Source organism: Cyprinodon variegatus, unplaced genomic scaffold (genome assembly GCF_000732505.1).
Source record: "Cyprinodon variegatus isolate N-32 unplaced genomic scaffold, C_variegatus-1.0 Scaffold701, whole genome shotgun sequence".
NCBI classification, from domain to species: domain Eukaryota; kingdom Metazoa; phylum Chordata; class Actinopteri; order Cyprinodontiformes; family Cyprinodontidae; genus Cyprinodon; species Cyprinodon variegatus.
In genome coordinates, this window is record NW_015151154.1 from 86,938 (window position 1) to 107,407 (window position 20,470).

A 20,470-nucleotide genomic window follows, 5' to 3' on the forward strand; every position below is an offset into this window, starting at 1 on the left:
TATTTTTACAGTAATGGATATTTAAAAATAGCAGCAACATAAGAGATGTGCAAAATGACAGCAGCATGTTATTTAACTGACTAAGATAGAAACTGTGCAAAAATCAGCAGAAATGTAACAACTTATTGAGATTGTTGGGAACAGTGGTGGTTATAAAGTCTTCCAGCTGCTGGGAGGAAGGATTTGTGATAACGCTCCCTGGTGCATTTAGGGTGCAGCAGTCTGTCACAGAAGGAGCTCGCCAGTTTAGCAACAGCTTCATGCATGGGGTGGGAGACATTATCCAACAGAGATCATTTAGTTAGGATCCTTTTGTTTTCCACCTCCTGCACTGAGTCCAGAGGGCATCCAATCACAGAGCTGGCCTTCCTGATCAGCTGATCCAGCCAATTTCTCTCAGCTACAGATAAGCCACTGCTTCAACAGGCAGCTCCATAGAAGATGGCTGATGCCACAGCAGAGTTATAAAAGGTCCTCAGTCTCTCAGCAGGAAGAGTCTGCTCTGACCTTTCTTATAAAGAGCCTCAGTATTGTGAGTCCAGTCCAGTTTGTCCACTATCTCTATGTCCACCCCCTGGATGTTGAGATAGTGGACTATTATATATTGAAGCTTAAAGGAAAAGTCTGGTCAGCAAGAAATAATCAATGAATCATTATTTATCCCTAAAACTAATAAGTTTCCGGTGATTTAATGAATTTAGCATTAATCAGTAAAGAAATAAAAACAATATTCGTTACGATCACTGAGCGGCTGCTTTTGCCCAAATACAGTAACCCCTCACTCCTGCCATCTTCCAGCAGTGACGTCACGGTGAGGTAAGCCTAGTGCCATTCAACCCGCTTTACAAGCAAAATCAATGGGAACTACTAGACACATCTGCAATCAACAACAATTATTGAAGATTTTCAGAGGACTTCACCATTGAAATTCACCAGAGCTATAGTTTAACTGACAACGCCCATGTGCATGGCAGTTGAATGTTGGAATACATCAATTAAAAGTAAAAAAAAAAAAAATAAAAAAGTTATTTCACCTTTTCGATTCATGATCCTCCACGGACGGGTTCTTCATTGGATTACCATCTTGAAGAGGGAGGATTTACCATCAAACTACTAGCCACAGAAAAAAAAAAGTCCAACATTTCGAAGAAGAATGTTTTCAAGATGACTTGGATAATAAGGCGTTGTGACAAACACCAGATACAGCATTGGGACTTGATCAACAGACGATACCACACCGTGACGTCACAAACCGGTAGGTGGCAGTAGTGCTCTTTGACAAACATGGATGCCTCCAGTAAAGCACATTCAAATGAAAATGACTCTTAATTTAAAACACTAATCATTTATTGAACAGTGTGTAATAATACTGTTCAATAAATGATAACAAAACAACTGTGTTATGAAAATGATATCCTCTCATAGGTTTCATCTGCCTTTTTTTTTTAAATCACACTGAAATTGTTTAGATTCTAAGCACAAAAAGAAAGAACCTGAAGGGAATCCAAAAATTGGTACTAAAATGATAATTCCTTTGTTAATGGAGATCCTTTTAGACCTCCATACAGTAAATAGGCTCTTTCAATGTAAAAAGAGCAGACAGTGTCTCGTTAGGAGTGATGGTTTGGGTAGATTTTGCTTTTTCCATATGTAATTTTGTATTTGCTTAGATTATATTTCTCTGTAGATCTTAAACATTAGGGTTGGACTTAAAATCCTAAACTGTAAGGGTTAAGTTATAAAAAAATAATAAATCAAAATGTTGCAATTTGTGCATTAATATAATAATTAGTTTAAGTGTGTGAATATTTTCTTTAAGGATCTGCTCTCTGTGGTTCTCTGTGGTAAAATCATATAATTAGGGGCCAAATGTGACTCAGACAATTTCTTCCTAATTAATCCCTTCTGCAGTGTTTGAAAATATGTGCATCTGTTATCTTTCCACCCCCATTTTTTTCATACTCTGCTGCCTCCATGTTTTTGCACTCTATATAAATGTGGGTTTGAAATAAAGCAGAATAAGGGTGAGTACTACACCAGTAGGTGGCAATGTTGTCTAAAGCTGAAACGCACTGTTTCAGCTTTAGGGACTGTTGGTTGAACTTATCTACAGATGCTGGATGAGCTCCAGTCATTGATCCATTGTTTCTGCTCTTCCTTCACAGATTGATTCCTTTGAGCTGCTGTATTATTACGATGAACACTTGGGACACTTAATGTGGTATGTGTTTAGGGTTATTGCATAATGTGTTCTAAAATGTTGCAGGATACGGAATATGTTTTTATGCAGTGAGTCATGATCTGTTTCTGTTTAAATGTAGATTATGTTGGTACAAACACAGAGACGGAGGGCACAGACAATATCTGTGTTTTGGCAAAAAATTCTAATAAATATAAGATGTTATTCTTTGAATAAGAAACCATTACTGAAATATGAGGTTATTTCCAAAGCATCCTGGCCTGGTCCAAAGTAGGCTGAAGCTTTTACATCTGCCCTAGTTCTGTGGAGAAATTAAAGGGAGGATTTATTATCACAGGCATTTTTGCACCTCATCAAAATTCAGTTCTAATCTCTGCCCGAGTGTCCAGTTCTGAGTGTTTGAAATTATTCAAATGTGTCCCGTGCTACAAACTGTGCTCATTTTAGCAGGGACCAGCACCTTCACTCAAAATAACATGGAATAAAGTCTTAAATAAAATGTCAAATATAGTAGAAGAAACCAGCACTGAAAAAACCTAAATCTGTCTGCGCTGAACCACGGAAATCAGCTCCGCCAGAGTCATGAGAGCCTCTTCTCCTAATGGTCCAAGCACCTTGTTGAAGCTTGGGATTCGAGTTTTCATTTCCATTTGCCCATTTATTGCTTTAATACATAATAAATAGAGATAAAAATAAATAAAAGGACTGGGAAAGGTGAAGTAACCAGACTGCAGGATGCAGCAGAGGACTGTGAATTTCACTGCATAAGTTAGATATACCATATATCCATAACAATGGGTGTTTCAAAAGCATAATTTAAAGACAGGACATTATGTTAGCACTATTAATCCTTTTCATTGTGATTAGTCAGATATTTAAATGATCATCAACTTAGTTAAATAATAATTGATGGCTGGACCCCAGATGTGGTACTTAGTTAAAGGTTGGGGGTCTTTAGATCCAATACAGAAATGAAATGAAATGATAAAAACATAAATAAATAAGTTCTCAAAGATATAAAGGCATCACTTAAAAATGGATAAAACCAGCTTCTTTGGTTTCTTTGTTTAATTCACTTTTCTTTTTTTTTTATAATTGACCAATAATTTGGTCAATTGGTCAGAAGGTAAAAAGTTTCGGAACTATCAAACTATTGAACTTCTTTTACATAGCCATTTTAATTCATTTAAAATATCAAACAGGTGTGTTTTTTTTCTTTTTAGCTCAAACTCACAATTAAGATAAATTAGTTTGCTAAGAATATTTCCTGCTAGAAACAATGGGAAAAAAAGACTACATTATTTAAAAAACTAAAATAATTGGTAGCTGTAGCCCTATTTTATTTCACAAGGTTTGTCATTTATATACAGTGTATATATATATTTTTTCCAAATACCGAGATGCAGAACAGTAAATGGTTTGACAGCAGGTCAATCTTTTTGCATTTCAAGCATTCAACAAATGTTTGGTTCTTGATGGAGTTTGATGTAAGATCATGGTAACTTTATTACAGCACCCCAACCTTCATTCACTTATCTAATTACTAACCAGGATGTCAAGTACAAAACATAGACTGGCATCTAAATTCCTTTTTTACATTTTAAGTGAATACATTCGGATGACTCTAATGACTGCGGCTGCAACATCAAATCTCCTGGAGTTAACCTTCACTTTTTCATTAATTACCAATCATTAGTTCAGCATGTTTAAAGAGGAGGAGAAAAGGACAAAGAATTCTGAGAAATATTGTCTTACATTTTTTATAAGGCCATTCTCCCGGTCGCAGGCTGACAGCTGGTTAATATGTCTTCCACAATCCTATACTTATCTTTTAAGAGACACTATTGGAAAATATATAAAGTTCCTTTGCTTTCCTCATCGAAGCGAATATAATATAAACTTCCTGCTGTATCTGGTGGATTGCATTTGAATAGATATCAGTTGAACAGCTTCATGACCTTCAATAAGAACCATATGATTTCCTCACATTTGAATAGATGTCTGACCTTGATGTCCGATGAGCAGTGATCAGTATGAATCTATGTAAGCAGCATGAAGCAAAGTCCATATATAATGGACTGCATTATATGAGTCTTACGGTATTATATAATGCAAGTTTAAGGCTGGAGAGGCTCTGCTTTAATACACTTTATTAGTTTTTAAGTTTGTTCCACTTGTGTTGCACCAACACGGTTGTGTAAATAAGGTCCTCCTGCTGTTTAAATTACATCTGATGAATGTTGCTGCTGATTGAGTTGAAAAGTTGCGCAGTTGAAGTTTCTTTTCAGTAAAGTTTTTACTCTTCTTTGGTTTAAAAACCGTTCATTTCAATTAACGTATTCAATTATCTTTAGTCTGTCTCGTGGCTACCGTTAATGCTTTTTATCTTTCCGCCGCTTTCACTTGTTTTTAAAGTGCCACAGCCTTGGCAGAGATTAGCGACGGATCTTTGATGGAGCCATTTGGTGCAATTATGTAGATTTAAACCAAACTGCACTCTAAGTACATCACCATTCTACAAAATGTAAGGTGAGCAGGAAATGTTCATTTAAGAGCATGTTTCTTTTCTTTCAGGTATATCCCATTCTTCATCATTCTGTTATTCTACTTCAGTGGCTGCTTCTCAAAGTCAGAGGATCAGAAGAAAATCCCCATCTCAGGTTGGCTGTTACTGGGACCCAGCGCTCTCTACTATTGGTCAGTTTTTGATGGGATTCCTCATCATGCACATTGGAAACATTGTGAACGACTTATATGTAATTTTGATTTAATTCCACGTTAATTAAAAGTGCATCTCACAGAAAAACGGCCTATATTTCAACAATTGGAAAAGTGAAACATATTGTGTTGCTTCATTCCACACAGAATTATCTTAATCTTTAATTTCTTTTAACTTTGATAATTATGGTTTACAGCTAATTAAATCCCATATGACCAAATGAATAAGGAATGAATCACACTATGATCACCAGTGTGTGTCTCACACTGGTGATCATACTCATGAGTCTGTCCATGTGCTGTAAACACACTGATTACCTAATCAGGGCTCCTTTAATGTGAAGTATTGCATCATTGCAGCGTAGCATGAAGGAGATCAGTCTGTGGTTCTGCTCAGGTTTAATAAAAACGGTTTCCTCGTCAATCATTAAAGCTTTTTAGATGAGAGCCTGAGGCAGTGTTGCCAGGGACCAAGTCCTGCTTAGAAATGAAACCAGCATCTCTGTAAACCTGCTCAGCAGAAGGAAGCATGACCTCTCGTAAAAATATCCTGATGGATAGCTATGAGGAGTTTGGACTTTAGAAAACCCAGTGAACCAAAGCCAGCAGATGAGACTGCATCCAAATCCTCACTAACCGTAGAAATTTCACACTGGCCTTGAAAAAATGTGGATTCTGTCTCTACTTTCCTCTCCCAGAGTGTGGGACCTAATTTCCAAATGAAATGCAAGCATTCGTTTCATTTGAAAGAAGATGTTGTAACACAAAGAAACAATCTTGTTCTTTTTTCCTATTATAAAACAATAATTTATTTCCTGGTTCAGGAACCTCGAAACATAAGAAATGTGACAGTTAGCTGCTCAGATCCTGGAAACATATGATGTCATTTAGTTTTTTTTATTGAAGTTGTGGATAAAGTTAATTACAGTCAGGTGATCAGACATATCAATATAAACATAATAAATATTAGCAATTATAAGCCATGCTAATGTAAAGCATGATCTAACTTAATAATAAACAACAAAAGCACTCCTAGGGCGCAGACTTCCGGCAAGTGAAATTCGCCCCATATTGTACAGTACACCTTAAGTGAAAACTATCATGATCTGGATTATTACGATATGTTAATGAATTGTTCCTTGGCATGAGGAACACCTCTGGTAAAAAGCCCTGCAGCCTCTGGTGTCTGTTCTGCTCTCACCTACTTCATCCGCTCGGCTTTCTTCTTCAGTCAGCAGAATGAGACTTCCAGTGAGGCATGGCTCCCTTCCTTATGTTTTTATAGATAAAACTGTCTAAGTCTTTTGATGCTTTAAAGAATCCTGTTTCCTGATCATTATCTGGATCATCCCCAAACTGTAACTGATTGTTAATTGGTTGAAAATTTTATGAAAATCTGTTCATAACTTTTGAATAAATCCTGCTAACAGAGAGACAAACACGACTGAAATCATCACCTCCTTGGTGGAGGTAATAAAGACAGAGTAATCGTGAAATTAAACAGGAAACATAGTAATGTTTATTTAAGGGTTTTCCATAATATTAGGGTTCTTTATGTCGAAGAGTTTCACAGCGGTTTGCTTTTTTCAGTGATTGGAAGAGGAGTAACAATTCTTTATGAAAGACATATAAAGTTAGATTTTGACTTTTAAAATAATTTTCTATGTATCAAAACATAACTAAAATCACTACAGGGTAATTATGAGATCATGCTGATAGTCCTTAACAATGTAACTAAAGAATACACTTTGGATCTTCAAAGCTGGAATTAGTACATATCCAGATCACCACAGATCTAAATCATCCAGAAGATTCCTGGTTTCTTAAACACCAAATTTAGCTGAAGCCCACAAACTTTAAATCTCCCCCAAACTTTGTTTTAATCCTCTGAATATGAATATTTCCCATGTTGCTTGTGTACATTTTCTACCAGATTTTCTTCCCACTAAATGTTTATATTACATCTACATACAGCACTTTAAAGAGCGTCTTTCTTAAGCAACAACCTTTTCAGTGTAGTGGAGGGCGTCTGCTGTCCAGACACTTATGTAGCAGACATTCACTGATCGTGTGGGCAATAATCTCACCTCTATATAACATTTCTTGATAAAACTTCCTGTATGTTATATTTTAATGTTTAAGAAAAAACATTTTGAGTCTTCACTAAGTTTAAGACATACTTCTCCAATCTTGTTATGTCCTTCTGTGGAAGGACTCTATATAAGATTCTAATTTAAACATCCATCCATCCATTTTCCTTCAGGCTTATCCCAAGCGGGGTCAACGGGGGGTGTTGGTGCCTGTCTCCAGTTGTCTATGGGGTCCACCCTGGACAGGTCACCAGCCTTTCATGGGGCAACACAGAGACACACAGCAAACAACCATTCTCGCACACACTCACACCTAGGGAGAATTTAGAGAAGCCCATTAACCTAACGGTCATGTTTTTGGACTGGGATCAAACTGGAGTACCCGGAGAGAACCCACGCATGCTCAGGGAGAACATGCAAACTCCATGCAGAAAAACCCCGGGCCGAGAATCAAACCCAGGACCTTCTTGCTGCAAGGCAGCAGTGCTCCCCACTGCAGCACTGACCAGCCAATCTAATTTAAACTGATTTTCAGAATTAATTCTACTTTGAATAATATTTAAATGTATTGATTCACACCTTTAAAATTCGATTTTTTTTATTATTATTAAACCAAAAAAAATCAGTGAGAACTGTTGAGTTTATTACAGACTTATCTACACCGTCCTGTTAAAATACTCTGTACATTCGATGAAGCAGACACCTGAAAAACCAAACAATATAAGCTATAAGAACTAATTGTTCCGCTTTCCATCAAAACAATAAACAGTATCCAACAGTAAATGGTGAAATAGACAATAGTATCCAACATTTTAAACTAAACTGACATGCTTCTTTTATGTATTCATCTTATAACGGATTCTGTATAGTAGGGTCTTTATTTATATATATAAATTGTGAATGTAATGTAACATGCTTCTTTAATGTATTTATCTTTTTTATAATTTAAATTCTATAGCAGCGTTTTATGTGTGAATGTAGTGTGACACACTATTTGGACTATGTAGCAGCCAGAGTCTGCACCCAAGATAAATTTCCTCTGGGACAATAAAGTTCATCATCATCAATAGCATACTTCCAACATATTTAAACAACCATATCTTTCCCATAGAGCCACACACAGAGTCACACGGCACTTTTCTACAGACCAACATCTAACTGGCTTTTCTCCAGCTTTTCTCTGCTGCTCCCTTCTCAGTACTCTGTCTTGCCAAACCATGTCATGATGCTGTGACAGAGAAACATGCATCTGCCAAAGTCTTAGTGACGAATGTGTTTATAGTTCCCGTTACAGTGGATTACAAATAATGATGACACAGAGATGCTGCTGGCAAACAGGGATTGCTAAATGTGATTGCTGAGGGTGACAACTGGTATGCTTTAGGGCACTAATAGCCTGACAGAATGATGCTGTGGTCTGCAGTTTAAAAACACAACAGTTTGCTGACCTAAGTAACATATTTCAAATCTGGAGGACAGCTTGGAATGATTTAGTCAGATTTATCAGGAAACTATTAGAAAATATATCAAAAAAGAAGAAATTGGCTGACAAACCCAAATCTAGTCGTCCAAGGTAGTTTATCCTGAAAGTAAGTGGCAAGATATTAAAAGAAGCGTACAAAGAGACTGCAAACATAATACACATATATGGGATATGTGCAGAGATGAAATGGTTGCTCTCTGTGAATAACATGTAGCAGCTGGACAGAGCTCAGAACATAAAGAGTTTTTTTTTGTTTTTATAAAAGACAAACCCAAAATTTAGATTACACCATAAACTAAAGGACATAAAACCAAAGGAAAATAATGGTGGCCGAAGCATAAAGCCAGAAGTATGATGGTTTGAGGATGCCTTGCAGGAGCAGGACCAGGGGCCTCATGTATACTGTAACATCAAAAATGCAAATGTATAAAAATGATAGTTGCAGGAAAGTGTGCAAACCTTTAAGCTTCCATGAGAATTTGAGGATGTAACGCACATTTCTTAACCTACATTAACAAGAAAAAAAATTATATAAACCTGAATAAATGACATCAGACTGTTTAGTTAATTTAAGCAAATATTTATTGGAGTGTCCCAGTTTCTCACAACCGCATTCGACACTATAATTCTTTTTGTTTAAGGAAACGTTGGTCTCACTCCTTATATCCATGCAGGTTTGATTACCTAATCTGCAGCTGTTATGATTTGCACACTTTCTTTAAAACCTTGTTCGACTCAAAGTAAAGAATTTTTCCTCCTCTCCTCCTGCCTGCACTTTCTAGCCAAAGTCAATATTTTTATTCAAACCAAAGCAGAAAGATCATGGTTAGATGAATATCTTGTTTTTAATGGAATGCAAGGCTTATCATCATCATCGCCACATTAACCAACATTAGTGCATATTTTCCTGATATCATACAGCCCTAGATGAACCTGCCATTAAACTCGGTCCTGTTAATATTTTTCTAGGTAGAAACTTTGACGACAGTTTGATTCTGGTCCAATGATAATTGGTTTAGCATTTGGAATATTAATTAGATTTCACATTTTAATCATAGTCACTTTATCATTTTGCCTTTGATTGCTTAACAAAATAACATGTTGGAAGAATAAACTCTGTTTCTCCTCCTTCTCTCAAAGGTACCTGGTCACTGAGGGGCAAATCACCGAACTCTTCCTCCTTACTTTCCTCGCCATGTTTGCCATGATGATTTTTCAACATCGTAAAGGCCTGGGCCCAGACTGCAATGGCTCTTTTCTTTTTTATAGCTTCAGCATTACTGTGCTGCTGGTGTCTCTGTGGGTGGCCTATCTGTGGAACGACCCGGTGCTTCGCAAAAAATACCCCAACTTTCTTTATGTTCCAGAGCCCTGGTCCTACTACTCTTTACACATAAGAAAAAGCCAGTGAAACAAAGTGTTCAAATTCTAAAGAAATGGGAGAAACAGGTTTTCATAAGGTGACCTTTTGTTTTTGAAGCGCAGTTCATGGAACGGAGATTAAATCTACTCCCAGACAGTATTGAGGTCATCTCTGATACCTGCTGAGCGCTGCTGCAACACAGAGACAAAAAAATTCTAAGAAAAAAAAAGTGTTTTAGGTGTTATTAAGATTTTTAAATATTTTTGAGGACTTTTCCTTTTTTAAAGTTCAAAGTAAATCACTGTATATTTACCCGCTTAAAGGATGTCAGTGTCTCATTTTCAGTTTAGTTACCTACCACACGTAAAACAGCTGCATATCTGTAATAAATTGAATATTTTTAAAGATGTATGCCATGAGAACACTGTATTCTTTGAATAAAGGTTTGCAATAATTTTTTACAAAGGACTCTGGCTCCTTTACTTGTGGGAATATACCAGAGAAACAGCAGCAAATGCATGAGGCAAAGTCTTCTCCTCAAACTATCCGTTTGTTCTCTTGCGAAATGCACTGACATAAATCTTTTACCAACTCAGAGGAAACACAGCTGCCTCTCTGTGGCTCACAAGTGGGAAACAAACGTAATTCCAGACACTCTCAGGAAAATATACATCCTTTTTCATTATTTTTGTGAAATATAAAATCCAACTAAAACCGAGACAGGATGGAGCGCAGTTTGTTTCTTCACACCATCTGTTTCAGGTCAAACATTTACAGCATATTAACACAGAGGGGAGTGGCTCTGCTTGGCCAAAGGCATTCAACAGGAAGCCGTGTAAATTAATGTGGCGCTCTTATATCCTCCACTGCTCTGTTTTCACTCTGTGCACCAGATGTTGAGAGAAGGGATTTAGTAACATCCAACATCTGGATCTTGTTCAGAGATGCATGAATTCTCACTTTGAAGGATTGCAAAGCAGAAGACAGGCATTTTTGGCACAACTCTCAAAGAGAGCAAATTATCATCGGCAGGCTGACAAAGTAGAGCTGCATAAAAGCGAATGTATAGATCTATGGGAGATTACAATCAAAATGAGCCTTGTAGGCGGTGTGGAAATGGTCCAAATCCATGAGAATCTTCCTGTCTGCTTCTGTTGGATCTGCTCAGCTTTTTATACCGCTGACTACAATTTGATCGATTAACTAATTGGTTGAAATGAGATGTACTTTGGAGCAGTTTTCTCAGAATTTTGACTGAAAAATCCTTGCCGATGGCTGCTTTTAAGTTTTCCTGCACTTCTCTGTTCTATAGTTTGCCACAAAGTCCTGATTTAGGATCCCTTTTTTTTTTTTTTTTTTTTTTTTTTTTATCAAAATCGGCTTCCTCTTAAGTACCATTTAAACATTTAATATTTTATTACTGTTTGGTAGAGGATGAGATGTAGAAATTATAAGCACCAATGTATTTCCAAGGTGGTGTTAAATTAAGACGTTTGATCTTTTTTAGTTAATTCCAATATAGATTTCACCTTGGATGATCAGTATTTACTTCATTAATCAATTGTCCCACATCTTACAAATATAATGATATTAGTTGCATATAGACATTACTGTTTTTATTTTGGAAATACAATATTCTTCATTTGTCTTCTTCATAAAAGTACAAATTTATAGCAAAGGAAATAAATCTGTGGTTTGTTGTTAACTACAATCAAAGTTCCCCTTTCTCCTTCTTTCTTTTAATGTGGTATCTTTTAGGCTTTGACTAGACTGGAACATAGGATGTATAGAGTATATCACCAGTGGATTGTGTTATTTCATCTCATTGTTGCCCTAGTTTTGTCCATTACACCTGCTGTTAAGCTGAAGGGGATTGGGGCCTTTGGAAAGCTGCAGGGTGCACACGCCCCAGTGATAAGGGATGGAGACAAACAACCATTTTGACTCCCCTCCACAGCTGTGACTAAATTACTTAGCTTAAAATAGGCCTTAAATATATAACCATTTGTTTCTAACATAATCACAAACCTTTCATGTTGAAATTTCTGGTAATTCACATGTATTATTGACTCCTTTGTTATTTAAGAGTGGTAAGGAAGAGGCAAATACAGCTTGTTGGATCTGGTATCAGTGTTTCCACAGCAACACGTATTAAATTGCACTGCAATCTAACGCCAGCGGACTTTAGACAGGTGGAGGCACCGGTGACGTTAGTTATAGAGCTCACTCTTCTTCCTGGAGGGAAAACTAACAGCTTTAGAAATGGTAAGAAAAAAGAAAGTATTTAATTTCAAGTGCTTTTTGTGCTTTCCAAAATGCATCAGTCTTGTTTATATGACAACTGAAGTCTTTGTCGTCCTACAGGCTAAATTCTTTACACCAGCTCAAATCAGCGGTAAGAGTTATTTGTGAATTTTCCTTTTTTTGCCGTAGTTTATTATACAATTCATTTAGAAACAATTTATTGGTACAAAGAAATTCAAATTCTGAGATCAGGTAGATACTTTAAAGAGTCGTATTAATTGATGTGTTGTAAAATGAACAGGCTTCCTCAGTGTGCTCAGGAACTGTCTTTTTTTCTGATAAAATTTAGCTGGATTTTCTTTTTGCAGAGTTTAAAGAATGCTTCTCCCTGTATGACAAAAAACTGAAGGGTAAAATCGATTCCAAAGATCTGATAACAGTTATGCGCTGCCTGGGTTCAAGCCCCACACCGGGGGAAATAGAACGACATCTTCAAGTTCATAAAATAGGTAAGTTAAAGCCAAGGTGTTCTTGCAGATGAAGATATATAATAAAGATTGAAGTATAATGTTCGATAACTGAACCATGAGGTACGCCATGGAGGACAGTCTTGTTTGGTGGGAATGAAATTGTTAACAGAAGTGAAGAACTAACCTTTGGAATATGTTCCAAACCAATAAAGACATAAGAACAGTAGAAGCCTTAAGAAAGCTAAAGTGATTTTTTATTTTTGCTTTGCATTACTCACACTTTCTCAGAATATAAAAATGGTCTTGATCAGTGGTTCTATGGGCGTTTCCTTGGACTTTGTTCATTTTTTAAGTCGATGCAAGTTAAGAACCTGACCTACCTTCTGGTAGAAAACAGCTTCTTAAGTCAATCAATTGATTTCTACTCTGAAAGCCAAAATAGCTAAGAGGGATCTTAAGGCTCTGGGCTGCAACCTTACCATGATAGGTGGGTTTGCATATCCCAATGATCTAAGGAGATATGCTGTTAAGGCTTTCATGCCCCATAAAGGGTCAGCCAAGACAGGCAGATCCCCAGTGTTGGGCCAGACAAAGTGCAGCCCAAAGACCGCTTATGATGAGAAACCTAAATGAAAAGGCTTCCTTCAGGCGAACGTGGGACACCAAGCCTCACCAAGGAGTCAGGCGTGTTAGTGTTTGGTGGATGGGCTTACACCTAAGGTGCCTGGGTGGGCACAGCCCAAAGGAAAACACATAGATCCCTCTTTCCAAGGGTGCACCACCAGCAGAAGGGGCGAAATAATCAGATGCATTTTGCAACTTTAATCTATTTCTGAATCTCCAAGAAAATCCAAGTTGAACGATAGAAAATGGGATTTTGCTACCAACAAGGAGAGATTAACCATTAGCCTGACATCTCACAGACCCTATTTTAATTCTCTGATTTTTTTCCTTTTATTTGTTTAATCCTAAACAGCACTTAGTAACTGCATATACTGATGCATATTTATTATTATTATTATTTAGATAAACTTTGAAAAGGACACAAGAAAGTTAGACTTATTGGAATATTAGTAACTACAGCTGGTTTGAAATATTTGTACAGTACTTTAAATCCTAACATCCATTATTTATGTTGAAGTTAGAAAACATTCATGCTCAAATATTTGCAGCAATAACTGTTGAATTGTAAATAAAATGTCTGTTCAGGAAAAAAAGGAGAGGTAGACTTCTCTACGTTCCTGATCATGATGCACAGACAGATGCAGCAAGAGGATCCGAAGAACGAAATCCTGGAGGCCTTTAGGATGACGGACAAGCAGAAGAGAGGATATATCCAGGCGTCTGAGCTGCGGGCCAAACTTACCACATTAGGAGAAAAACTCACTAACAGAGAAGGTAAATATGCTGGAAAACTGACTCACTGAGTTGATATAGCCCTAAATCTGTAATTACAAATTTGAATATCTCACATGAACAATAGTTAAAAAACTTCACTACTGTAGAGCAGTTTATCAAAATGTTAAATAAGGTAAATGCATGAATATTTTATTAAAATATAGCATTTAGGTAGTAGAGATAGGTTGTTTTAAAGAATTGGCAAAATGGCATTTTCTCACATTTGTTATATTACCGGTACTCTAAGAAAAGACAGAAACTAAGACAAAAAAATTATTCATTATATCCCACATTGTCTCTCCTGTCTTAAATTTATTTACCACAAAAGTTATTTTCAGATTTTTTCTGTGTCGTAAACAGTTTTCTTAATAGAAAAAGTTGTCCACAGCGAGTTTGGCTTTTGAACTCAGCTCTGTGACTCTCTGACTACAAGCTGTTCATTTCAATCTGTCATGATTGGTAAAAGCTCCCTCCCCATCTGTCCAAACACCCTCTCCGTGTCCAAAAACCTATTTATCCTATAAATTAATATATATATATATATTTTTTTTTTTTACTGCAATGTGGTATTAAGCCAACACCCTGAGCTCCCTCTGCCCTTCCTTGCGGTGCCTGATGTTTATTGTCACTTTATTAAAGCAGTAAAAAACATTCGAGAGACAGTAACCAGTGTTGTTAGCTGTAACAGTATGAGAGTAATAAAATAACTTAATGGGCACTTGTTGTTCCAACTAATACTAAAGCTATTGTTAGTTGACCAGTTTATTGTCACAATTATGTTAAGAAATGTTCAATACTGAGATGTAGATACGTATTGACCCAGAGCATTAATAAAACATTAGTGTTTGAAACAAAACTGTTTTTGCAAGCACCTGATAGACTCAATGTGGGTGTTGAGAGCAGTAAAACTTTTAATATTACACAATATATTATATTACACTTTTTATATTATACATTTTATATAAACCCTCCCCTTTCATTTAGTCCTTAACACCAACAATCTTCCTGATTCGCACTTTATAAGTCCATACTTATCCAAAGTCCATAAAGTGACCAAATCAATTAATGTATGTACATATACACGACAGGCCACTTTATTGGGTACACCTGTCCAGTTGCTTGTTAATGGAGTTTCTAATCAGCCAGCAACTCAATACATTTAGGCATGTGTACATGGTCAAGACGATCTGCTGCAGGAGAATAGGGAAGAAAGGTGATTTAAGGGACTTTGAACGTGTCATGGTTGTTGGTGCCAGACATCTGACGTCTGTCAGAAGTCATCTCTAGGGTTTACAGAGAATGGTCTTAAAAAGAAAACTGTCCAGTGAGTGGCAGTTCTCTGAGAGCAAGTGAAACCAGAGGTTAAAGGATAATGGCCAGACTGGCTCAAGCTGATAAAATTGCAACAGTTGCTCAAAAGACCACGCTATTATAACAGAGGTACGCATCTCTGAACCTTGAGGACCATGAAGCTGATGGGCTGCAAGAGCAGAAGATGACACTCATGTCATCTAAGAACAGGAAACTGAGGCTACATTTCGCTTGTGTTCATCAAAATTGGACAGTAGAAGATTGAAAAAACATCGTCTGGTCTGATGAGACTGAAGTGACTTATGGATGGTAGGATCAGAATTTAGTATTGGAAACATGAGCACGGATCCGTCCTGCCTTGCATCAACAGGTCAGGCTTGTGAAGGTGCTATAATGGTGTGGGGGGTATTTTCTTGGCACGCTTTGGACCCCAACTGAGAATCACGTCAGCGCTACAGCCTAACTGAGCATTGTTGCTACCATGGCCATCCCTTTATGACCATGGAAAGGGATTTAGATATATAAACTATAAAGCACGCTGACTGCACCCTGGCTTCCTTACATGTAGCTCTCAATTGTTTACTTCCCTGATTTCAGTCGCACTGATGACATCTTCAACGATAATCTACCGTGATATGTCAGACCTTTTTTTTTTGCCAGTGAGAAGGGAGTCTAAATGCTGATTGTTAACCAGTCGACCTATGTTGGAAAAACATGCTTTAACGTGCTATTGTCAGTTGGAAAGAGGCTTTAGTGTACCCACTGATTACCACTCTGTTTGTTTTTAGCATATTTTAAATCATTGCTTGGACATTGCTTTAAATTTACACGGTTTGTTTCATACTTTCACCACTTATTGGAAAATGCAAATTTTTTCATGTTGTTCAGGCACCTATGATTTTAAAATGTAAGTTGTCTGGTAGCTGTTTATTTCTAGATTCATGCACTAACTGTGAGGTTTGATTGTTGAAAGTTATAATTAGTCAAATTAGAATCAAGTTTATTGCCAAGTAGGTTTGCACTTACAAGGATTTTGACTTGGTGTTGATGGTGCACACAAATTAGATCTATATACAGAATACAGATGCTGCCTATTCCATGAAAAATAACATCTAACACTAGCTTTCATACAGCATCCTGCTGTTTTTTGTGCAGATTATACATTTCAAAACACCTTGGAAAAGTTGTCCTTCCTTAACTTAATCAGGAGTGTTTCTTAAATCCTCCTTATGTTCTTCCTTAAAAACTTGGGTCAATACAACATAGATGGAGGCTCAGCTGAAGCTGTCCTTTAGGATCCCATTAAAAGAACAAACAGCACATTTTCAGAGAGCAGTTTTTACAGACTACTTAACCGTGTATCAAGCTTGCTCTTTTCTACTATTTAAAGAGTCCGGATAAATTTAGCTCCTTAGAAGTGTTTTTTCATTTAGTGTATTTTAGTGCTATTAATCAGCATTACCTATATATTTAACAAAAAATGTATAATACAGTTTTCAAACTGCCACAATTTTCTTTAAATAACACTCTAGACTTCACACACACATGGGAATCGTTTTCTGAAGGCAACAACTATGAATCCCAAGCTGAGAGATTTTATGCGATGACACACAGAAGGATGCTAATGTCTGGGTAAATCTCCCGAGGTGATTCTGAGCCTTTCAAAGCCCACTAATTCAAACAGTTACTGGCTTCATGTAAGCACTGTCAGTGGGTGGTTGCCATGCACATTAAGCAGCTCACACTTAAAAAACCAGACTCAGACTCAGCGGGAAAAAAACCCATCCAGTTAGTGGATCCCTGAACTACTGAATATTAATGTCAGAGCAGACAACAGTCCTTACAAATGCAAACAGCGGAGGTAGAGCCGACTTACTGTACTACTGTAATCCAGTATTTGGACACATTTTCCAGAGGTTGTAACACCTTATAAAATGTCTGATTATAAAGGCTTGAAGTAGATGCCTTTTTTTTTGTCTCTGTAAGAAATGCTTGATCTTTTTATTTATCATTTGGTCATAGATTATCTCCAAGTTTATTATACAAACATAAATAATCCAGTCCTTGTTTTGTGTTTGATTTAAATGATTTACCTGGAATATATGCAAGTTAATACTAGCTTATAAGGGACAGAACACAGTCTGGGAGAGGCCTACTAGTCACTTATAGTACGTTGGTAAGTGTAACACTCATTAGAATAGTTACTATACTTGGCTTATTTGAAATACAAATAGTTTTTTGCTTGTCATTCCAAAAAAGAAAATTATTAATCTTATCTTGCTTGTTTAACTCAAAAATACAATGTTGTATAAAGAACATAAATTGATGCTAAAATAGTTTGATTTCAACAGTTCATGACAGAAGACATTATAGCATCCCTATTGTGGTTTAATTTATAGAAAGGCCATAGGAATTTAAATGTCTATGAGGAGAACAGGAGAAATATAAGCTGATATCCCAGATTTTCAAAGGCAAGGCAAGGCAAATTTATTTGTATAGCACAATTCAGTACAAAGACAATGCAAAGTGCTCTCCATGGTTAAAATATAGGAAAATAAAACAGAATAAAAGCAAGTAGGAAAAAAAAAAAGCTAGCTCTTTCCATCCAGCTGTATTAAAAAATATTTAAATGTTTTAAGAGGGGAGCAGTCTTGAAGAGATAAAAAAAAAGCCTGAAGAACTTCAAGAAAATACTTTGTGAGGTTTTATTGTCGTTCCTCCATATCAAAATAGAGCATTGTAAAGGTTTCTCTTGATTTAAGTCTTTGTTTAATCCTGCTAATTCTTTTCTTTTTCCCCAGTGGATGAACTCTTCAGAGAAGCAAACATCAGGTCAAATGGCAACATCAAGTATGCAGAGTTCACCCAAATGGTGACACTGCCACCGGTCGATTATTGATCAGAGGTCAAATTAAACAGACTGAATAATTTAAAACAATGAGTGAGAAAGAAACAAACCTGCAGAGGCTGAAGCTCATGTTTGCATCCTGTGGAAATACTAACTCTACAGTGCCTCAGACTGCAGCACCTTAATTATAGTTTGATTCATTAATTGAAATACACCTAAAATTTTCCTTATCTGTCTTCATTATGCACAGTCAGTCCTCACAGGCAATAATAAACATGAGAATATCGTCATCCTAGTTTTAACCAACATACTTTTATTTTGTTTTGAAGATAAGTGTTTTAAAACCCAAGACTTTAAAAAAATAATTAGTAAACTTATGATTCAGGTTTATGATTTTATTTATCCTAATCTGTCTCAATGATTATATGTGAATAACTGGCATTTTATTTTATTAAGGGAGGATTACACATAAGGAAATGTAATAAAAACATTTCAATGAAAAGCTCTGAATGTGTCCATTTGTTAAATGTATTTAGCGTTTTAAAGAGTTATAATCAGAAATAAGGACGGCATCACAAAGTCAAGATCGGTTGAGGCCACTTGAGGGCATTAAAGGTATAGTGGAGGATTTTCACTAAAAAAAAAAAAATGCACATGCACAACCCTGTACCCACTCCTGAGAGGGAACACCTTTAACATGCATTAAAGGTGTGCGAGAGCGTGCATGAGCCCGTTTCTCCTTCTGTACGCTCTGTTTAAAAGTTGCTGTTTGTATCGCTCGTACAAGCTTACTTTCCAAAAGAATATTTACAATTTTTCAACTATGTCAGACTCACCACTGGTAAGTGAAAATGGGGACGAGCATGTAGGACGGCCTTATGTAACACCAGAATGATTGACAATTAGGAGGACCACTTATTTTGAGGATCCCTCGGAAAAAGAATGTCTTCCACTATAACTTTACCATTACTTCTAGTTGAAAGGAAAAAATAATTGTGAAATCTTAAAATACTTTATGACTGCATCAGTATGAACACTTTGGGACTTAACACTATAGATATTGTTTTCATTTTTTAAAATAAAAATATGTTAATCTACCGGGCTGGTCAGTGGCGCAGTGGGTAGCACTGCTGCCTTGCAACATGAAGGTTCTGGGTACAACTTTCTGCATGGAGTTTGCATGTTGTTCCTGAGCATGCATAGGTTCTCTCAGGGTACTCCAGCTTCCTCCCACAGTCCAAAAACATGACTGTTAGGTTAATTGGCTTCTCTAAATTCTCCTTACTGTAGGTGTGAGTGTGAATGGTTGTTTGTCATGTTGTCTGTGTTGCCCTGGTGGACTGGCGACCTGTCCAGTATGTGCCCCGCCTCTCGCCCGTAGACAGCTGAAGATAGGCACCAGCACCCCTCGTGACCCAGCTTGGGATAAGTGTGATGGAAAATGGATGGATGTTAATCTGCCAACTTAGATCACATTTTTACTATGAATAATGTGAAACAAGCAGGGAAAAAAAAAAATTACTGAACACTTAAAAAGTTTTTGTTGGTCCAGACAGCTTCAAGATGATTTACGAATTTACGAAGAAACTAGTCACATACATTGTTCCGTTACCAATTCTTCCAGTTCTCCAGACAAGGTCCAGGCTTTTCTTCGATGCATCCTGGTCTTCAGCTCTGTTTCAATTATATTAAAGTGATTGATATATAACTGTAAGTTATATTATTATAGAGTAATAGAGTCTCCTTATACCATATGCTGAAAAATATCACCTGCACTGATGATCCCACACACTATACAAACTTACTGTTTGTATAGTGTGTCTATGGTGAGGAGCTCTGCTATTTCTCCTCAGCAAAGGCACTTCATTTTTGGTCTAACTGGTGTAAGACATTGTTTCACAGGCTTGTCTAAACATTTTAAATTAAACTCAACAGATTTCAATATGGTTTTTCTTCAGCAGTGGGAAGAAGGGCAGAGATTGATTAGTGTTCTAACCCCTGTGAGGAGCACCTGGTTATTACCAGTATGTTGTGATATTATGTCTTATAGGTTCCAAATATGTTCACAAGTACAAATTCAGAAATTTTTCTGTTTCTGATACTTTAATAATTTTCTAAAAAGGAGGGTGGAGGTTGGTAGGGGTGGGCTATATGTTTAGTATTCTTTTGATTGCTCAAATTTGACAAAGTTATTACTCCAGTATATTCATATGAAAAACACTTTATAAAAACAAAACATAATTTCACGTACATGTTTACCTTTTTGTACAGAAATTGTGCCCTTCTGTGCTTTGCGAAAGCAAATCTATTTTTTAGATGGTCCGGTATTCTGTCACAAACCTAAA

The 20,470-nt window shown here is 36.6% G+C and overlaps 2 protein-coding genes across 2 annotated transcripts in view; both read left to right on the top strand.

The window, feature by feature from the left end:
- LOC107097482 (ceroid-lipofuscinosis neuronal protein 6 homolog) overlaps positions 1–10,290 on the top strand; it is a 22,161-nt gene extending 11,871 nt beyond the window's left edge. The window contains exons 5-7 of the mRNA XM_015394632.1: positions 2,166–2,221; positions 4,775–4,897; positions 9,632–10,290. Coding sequence (XP_015250118.1) covers positions 2,166–2,221; positions 4,775–4,897; positions 9,632–9,902 — 450 coding nt within the window. The 3' untranslated portion in view covers positions 9,903–10,290. The remainder of the gene's footprint in view (positions 1–2,165; positions 2,222–4,774; positions 4,898–9,631) is intronic.
- A 1,762-nt stretch (positions 10,291–12,052) lies between these two features.
- Positions 12,053–18,587, top strand: calml4 (calmodulin like 4). Its single transcript, XM_015394636.1, has 5 exons — positions 12,053–12,119; positions 12,219–12,249; positions 12,467–12,607; positions 13,778–13,966; positions 18,079–18,587. The coding sequence occupies exons 1-5, from the start codon at positions 12,117–12,119 to the stop codon at positions 18,174–18,176; spliced, it is 462 nt and encodes a 153-aa protein (XP_015250122.1). The 5' UTR covers positions 12,053–12,116; the 3' UTR covers positions 18,177–18,587.
- The last annotated feature ends 1,883 nt before the right edge of the window (positions 18,588–20,470 follow it).